A 6047-nucleotide genomic window follows, 5' to 3' on the forward strand; every position below is an offset into this window, starting at 1 on the left:
AATTATATCAAACTCTTTTGAAATTTTAACTTACATAAGTCTATTTTCATCAATAATTCGTTAGTTATATGAATGAGCATATCATCTATTATACTAAAATGTATATTTTACCTTTTTTATTTATGTCTTCACATTATATGCATTAGTTCCGGTCTATTTAGTCTTTACTAAAAGAGAGATCGGTGTAATTATTACAAAACTGTGGACTTATTTTCTCCAAATTTTAAGAAAGATTAGTGTAATTTACCCTTAAAACTAATATGCTAATGGTGGCGGTGGCGGTGGCGGTATTGGTGGTGGCACTAACAGTGGTGATAGTCGTGGCAACGTTGATGGTGGTAGTGCTAGTGGTATATCATAGTGTAGTGCCATTAGTGAGAGTTTAATCTGGAAAATAATTTTTATTTTTAATATTAAAAAATATTTTTTGTTAAAATAAACTTGTTTTCCATGATCAACAGAAGAGGTTCATAGCTCCTTCCAGAAGTACTTCAAAGAAAATCCCCCAATGTCAGGAGCATGAATCTTCTTGGTGTGTGAATTTGGTCAAGAACATCAATAATGATAGCTTATACTAGAAGTTAAACATCTAGGTGGCTGCATTTGTATGAGCATATTGCATAAACTATTGAACCTATCTCAGTTCAGAAAAATGACTTTATTTAATGTATATATTGCTTTCATGGACAACCATAAAAGAAGGGCATCAATTTGCTGATATCATAGTGGACTATGAGTACATGAACTCATGTAATGGTGTCGGGTACAGTTTCGTATCTGATGGCCAATCTATCAAATTTTAAATTTAAAGATACGTACATTTGGCAAAAAATAATCATATATTTATATATTTAATCTATTATGAGGCGATAAAATAGTGTTATGTGTAAAATATAGTATTCGAAAAATATTTTATTCATATTTTTTAGCAATTATACAATAATATTTACATAAAGTGAAAGTGATACAAATATATCCCGCTACACTCTTATCCAAGTATCGAGTATCTAACACGAATATTTAATTTATTTTGAAAAATCCATATACATAATGGATACAACTGATCCGTGGAGAAAGAACTAGACGCTAAAAGTTGTAAACAAACATGGACTTTTAGAGGCTAAAAATGTTTGTGCGCATATACAGGTAGAAAACAGACTCATGGTTCATGTCATAACAGAACTATAACATTATGTTAAGTTCCGAAATTTTTATTGAGGTGCAACAAAACCTCACTTGAAATGAAGAAATAGTCGCAATCCGAACTATATGTCACGATGCATCCATAATACCGAGCATAGAAGAATGAATAAATGGAAAACCAGCAAAAAACCAAAGAAGAGGTTCGGCTAAATACACCAATGACACATACACACGAATGATTTCATCTAGAAGAAATATAATTTACAAGCTATCAAGCCATGCCACGTATGCACGTAGTGATATGCATACTAAACCAAGGAAACACAATATGAAATCCATCACCAGTCACAAACAAAACATCAGTTAATTCATGATTTCAAAATTGGTGGCAGGAGAATTGAAGAATAATATTGCGGCGAAGGAACTGAGGATCAACGTCAGATTAAAGGTGAAGTTTCAGGTCTGGTCATTGTAAGACCATTAAACAAATAACCTTAAAAAACGGATAGTAATATGCTTCCAAAATGAAACAACAGATCTTATTGCTTCGCAAAATGTAGTTCTTGAGAGTAAATTTTCAAAAAAGACTCAATTTTAAATCCCTCAAGCTAATTAATCAATGAACTGATTCGTCGTGAAGCTTTCATTGTGTAGTAAAATGAAGGCAAATCAGGGCGCATACTGAGCAAAAACAAAGGGAATCAACACGGAGGCCCTATAACATGAAGATATTAGAGGAGGTTTGATTGCAAAAAAATGATGAATACCAGCATGTTCAATTATATTTTTTTGTATACTTAAGCCAAGTTTTAATCAGTAGATTAAATTCTTCCTATGGTTCAATGACATTTCTACAACCAAAACAAGATAAGCTTAATTTAGGTTACCTTTCTCAGGAGAACATAAGCATTTAGATGACCTTGTGAATTCTGTGGATGCTAATTTATCATGCTCATGGCTAGACTCTATTAGTGGTGAGAGTTAATCCATGTTGCCACATCCGATGCCCACTTGGACCATAAGGGAAAATTTCTGGTTACATGAATGAAACTCTGGTTTTTCCACTTCATTTCACTCATCAAGCTTTCTCATCGTCAAGCTACTGATAAAAGGCTCAAAAGAAACGATCCATTACAACAATATAGAAGCTAACAAATCAGCATCAATGCAGAGGGACATTTCAAATGGAAAATAACAATGATTCAATCAACATGTATCAATCAGCTATAACTTACTAACTGCTCAACTATAACTTACCAACCGCAATTCTATTGTTTGGTATCTCATCTACCATCAGTATCAGTTAAATCTATCATGGGCTCAAGTCTACTTACTACTAGTGAACCCGCACCAGTTTAGGAACCAATTCTAACTACTATTTCCATCTCAATACAAAACACCATACATTCCAGAACCAATGTAATGGAATCAAGAAGAAAACAAACACTTGCATGCTTCTTTTCCGGCATCTGTTAACTTCATTTTCTGAAATTATGATTACTGTATATGTTTAATCTTCACTTGTACTAATTTTGATACATTTCATTCATATTCAAGTATCCCTTCCTAAGTTGTAGTGGGAGACCAAGAGCAAAATGAACAAAAGAAATTGAAAAGGCATAATACTAAAGAATAAAGTCTGAACTTTCTAAATGCATGACGATATATTAATTAGGATTGTTAGGACACATTGCAAGATTTTAATTAGTTTCTCCAAAGAATCTAATTTGAAAACCCAATGACAAAGCTGGTTCTATATCTCTTATTCAGACATTGAACAACAATAGAGCTGTTAATTCTCAAGTACCCGTTTTCTCAACAAAGTCTCTTTCTTTCGAACCTAACAAAGTTGTTGCATCTTTTTAACCTGATGAAGCCCTCATTTCCTTGTTTCTCATTATAATCAAGAAAACCGACTATAACCTGTCATCATTAGTCCATAATGTTTCTTAAGAGTCTTGATGTTATTTGCAATCTTATTATGAAAGAAGGCTGGCTTTGCTTATTGAACTCGTGGTTCATCTAAAAGTTGCAAGTGAACAATACACTGACTGACAATTTGCTGCTTTGACAATCTTTGGGATGGTAAGATTCTAAAATGTGCTGTATGCAAATCACTTAAAGGGGTTTTATAGGTATTGGAAGATTGAAACAACTAAGCCTATTCAAGTTCTATCCATAACTACAAAGCAAAATGATTCATGAATAGGATCAGAGCATACTCTACCTGGGCGGTGCTCCACAGCTCTGCTGCCCTACACATGCCCAAAGAGGACTTAGTCCTACTCAAATCACTAACAAAACCTACATAAATCCTTCAATGCTGAATCCTTCAATATGCTCTACTATTTTAATTTCTTTAATGAGTAACAAAACTTTCTTATCATGCATTATTTTTCATCCAATGAATGAATTCAGAAAAAAAAAAGAAGAAAAAAAGAAAAAAAAAACTCAATACTTCTGCATGTGCCTTTGCTTTATCTTCAAAAACATACGTACATATGACAGAAAATTACAAACATGGAAGCAAAAGAGAAACACTAGTTGCCACCAAGCAGATTAGAAGCATGAAAAGCTGCTTCTATTTCATTCTCCCTTTGATAATCTTCATACCCACATACCTGCCAAAGAAACAAATAAACATACAAGTTAATAAGCCCTTTTCATTACCATTCAATCTCACAACAGTTATGCATTCAAGTAACTATAAAAACACTCACCGCCCAAGCATCAAAACAGTAGCCTGTGGATTGGTCCCTGGAGATGTAGTGAATGTCGAACCGTCAACAACTCGGAGACCATCAATCCCGATAACCCTTAAATGCCGATCAACCACCTTTCCCACCAGGCAGCCGCCATGGTAGTGCCAGATAGTACTCACTGTCCGTCGACAAAACTCTCCCATCAGCACATCATTTGACTGATCAACAGGCAATGCAGGCCCCACAAATCTAAAACCCTGGTCACCAAACCATTCCCGGAACTTGAATTCGTCCATGGACCGGCTTCTCAGCACATCACCAATCCTCCGCATACCGTTGACACACCGCTCCACATCCCCCGGATTACTAAAATAGTTAAACCGCACAATTGGGTTGAGCCTAACATCGGTTGAAGCCAACCGGAGCGAACCCGTAGATAACGGTCCAGTAATCTTTTCCATGATTGTGGCAACTGTGAGAAATAGCGGCGAAGACGGGTTGTGAATGAAAACTGAGCGAGCTGGGGAAGAGAAAGGCACGATATTCGAGGCAGCTTCGAGGTAAGCCCCTGAATTGGTAATGCCCACAACCTGTATAAGAGAATGCTCCAATGGAGTTGGAGGCACAATTGAGATCCCATTTCGCGGGTTGTCATAGAGGAATTGCCCAACATAAGGCGAGTGATGAGCAACCGGAATTCCCCAAGACGAGAGGTAAGGCCTCGGGCCAATGCCACTCAAAAGCAGAAGCTGCGGGCTGCCAAGAGCACCGGCGCAGAGCAATACTTCGCCCTTTTCCCTCACCATAGCGTGGTGGTATCGCCCAACTTGGTCGCGATAAACAACCCCAATTGCAGATTGTTTTGACCCCGAATAGGCCGAAGAAGAAGCTAATAGAATTCTCTCGACGCTCGAGTGAACAGCGACTCGAATGTTTGATGGTTTTGCGTAACTAAGAAGATCAGCAGCACTGTGGCGGTGACCGGTGGTGTCAAAGGTAGAACCACCAATCTTGGTACCCAAAGAATGATCTAAGCTAAACCCATTGTAAGGATAAACACCAGCTTCCAATAATCCGTCTCGGATCACCGATTGCCAATTCTTGAGCTCTGGACGAAACACAATAGCCCTCTCAACCCATTCATATGATTGATTCACCAAACCCAAATCCCAATTCATTCCCGATATTCTATAAAATTCTTGATCGGCTCTGCTATAAAACCCAGCATTGATTGCGCTGCTTCCGCCAAGAACTCTGCCTCTGGTGTTTGGAACCCCATCTTCGGAGGTGAATGGTTGCGCCGGCGAGTTGTAGATGTCCACCTCCGAGAGAGCGGTGAGAAAACCCTCTTCGCGCATCAAATTAGGGTTTCCATATGGAAGACCACCTCGTTCAAGCACCAAAACCCTAAAATGCTGCGACAGAGTCGCCGCCAATGGGCACCCAGCGGTGCCGCCACCGACGATGATGTAATCGTAGTATTCTTCTGATGGGAACTCTGTTGCGTTGAGAGAGAATTGAAGATAGATCGGACCTGTAGAGAACCCAAAAAAAAAATGAAAAAATTGAAATTAGTTTGATAAGAAGAATGAGAAAAGAAACAGAGGAGAGAAGGGGTGGGGGGGTTTGAAGTTGATCAACTGATTGCTACTTTGTTGTGATTGTGATTGTGCTCTGGATATGGAACAGAGTGAGAAGATCATCAAGCAAGATAGGAATGGGGAAGATAGAGAGGTGGGTTTCGCCATTTTTGTGATTTGAAACGGTTTTCTTGAAGTTCTTGAATGGCGAATCAGTGGAGATAGATGGGTTTCTTTTGAGATTTTTACAATGATCCACTGAGAGAGAGAGAGAGAGAGAGAGAGAGAATGTGGGTTCTGTGTAATGGGATTTGCAGAGATGGAGCGAGAGAGAGAGAGAGAGTGAGTTAGAGAGTAGAGAGAGGAGCAGTATCTTTATGGTGGGAAATTCAGTTGGATAATCGTTACAGAGTGAACACGATTAACGGAGCCTTTTAACTGTCTCTGACGCCGTTAATTAATGTGTGTGTTTTTTTTAAGAAGTTATTGGTTGGGCTTGGTACCGTCATGTGGTGTTTTAATAGTGTTTTGATTGGTGGAAAGGTAAAGTTTACGAATTTGTGTTGGGTGATTATAGAATATGAGGAGTTATGGAGGTTTATGATTAGTGAGGGATACTACC

The 6047-nt window shown here is 38.0% G+C and overlaps 1 protein-coding gene across 1 annotated transcript; it reads right to left on the minus strand.

The window, feature by feature from the left end:
- Positions 1-3467: 3467 nt before the first annotated feature.
- Positions 3468-5811, minus strand: LOC114311932 (Glucose-methanol-choline (GMC) oxidoreductase family protein). The gene is made up of 3 exons (XM_028258098.2): positions 5497-5811; positions 3864-5379; positions 3468-3764 (listed from the first exon to the last, which is right to left on the minus strand). Exons 1-3 carry the CDS (start codon positions 5591-5593, stop codon positions 3725-3727), a joined length of 1653 nt encoding a protein of 550 aa, XP_028113899.1. The 5' UTR covers positions 5594-5811; the 3' UTR covers positions 3468-3724.
- Positions 5812-6047: the final 236 nt, after the last annotated feature.

This window comes from Camellia sinensis, chromosome 15, assembly GCF_055761805.1.
Source record: "Camellia sinensis isolate YWXY chromosome 15, ASM5576180v1, whole genome shotgun sequence".
Taxonomy (NCBI): domain Eukaryota; kingdom Viridiplantae; phylum Streptophyta; class Magnoliopsida; order Ericales; family Theaceae; genus Camellia; species Camellia sinensis.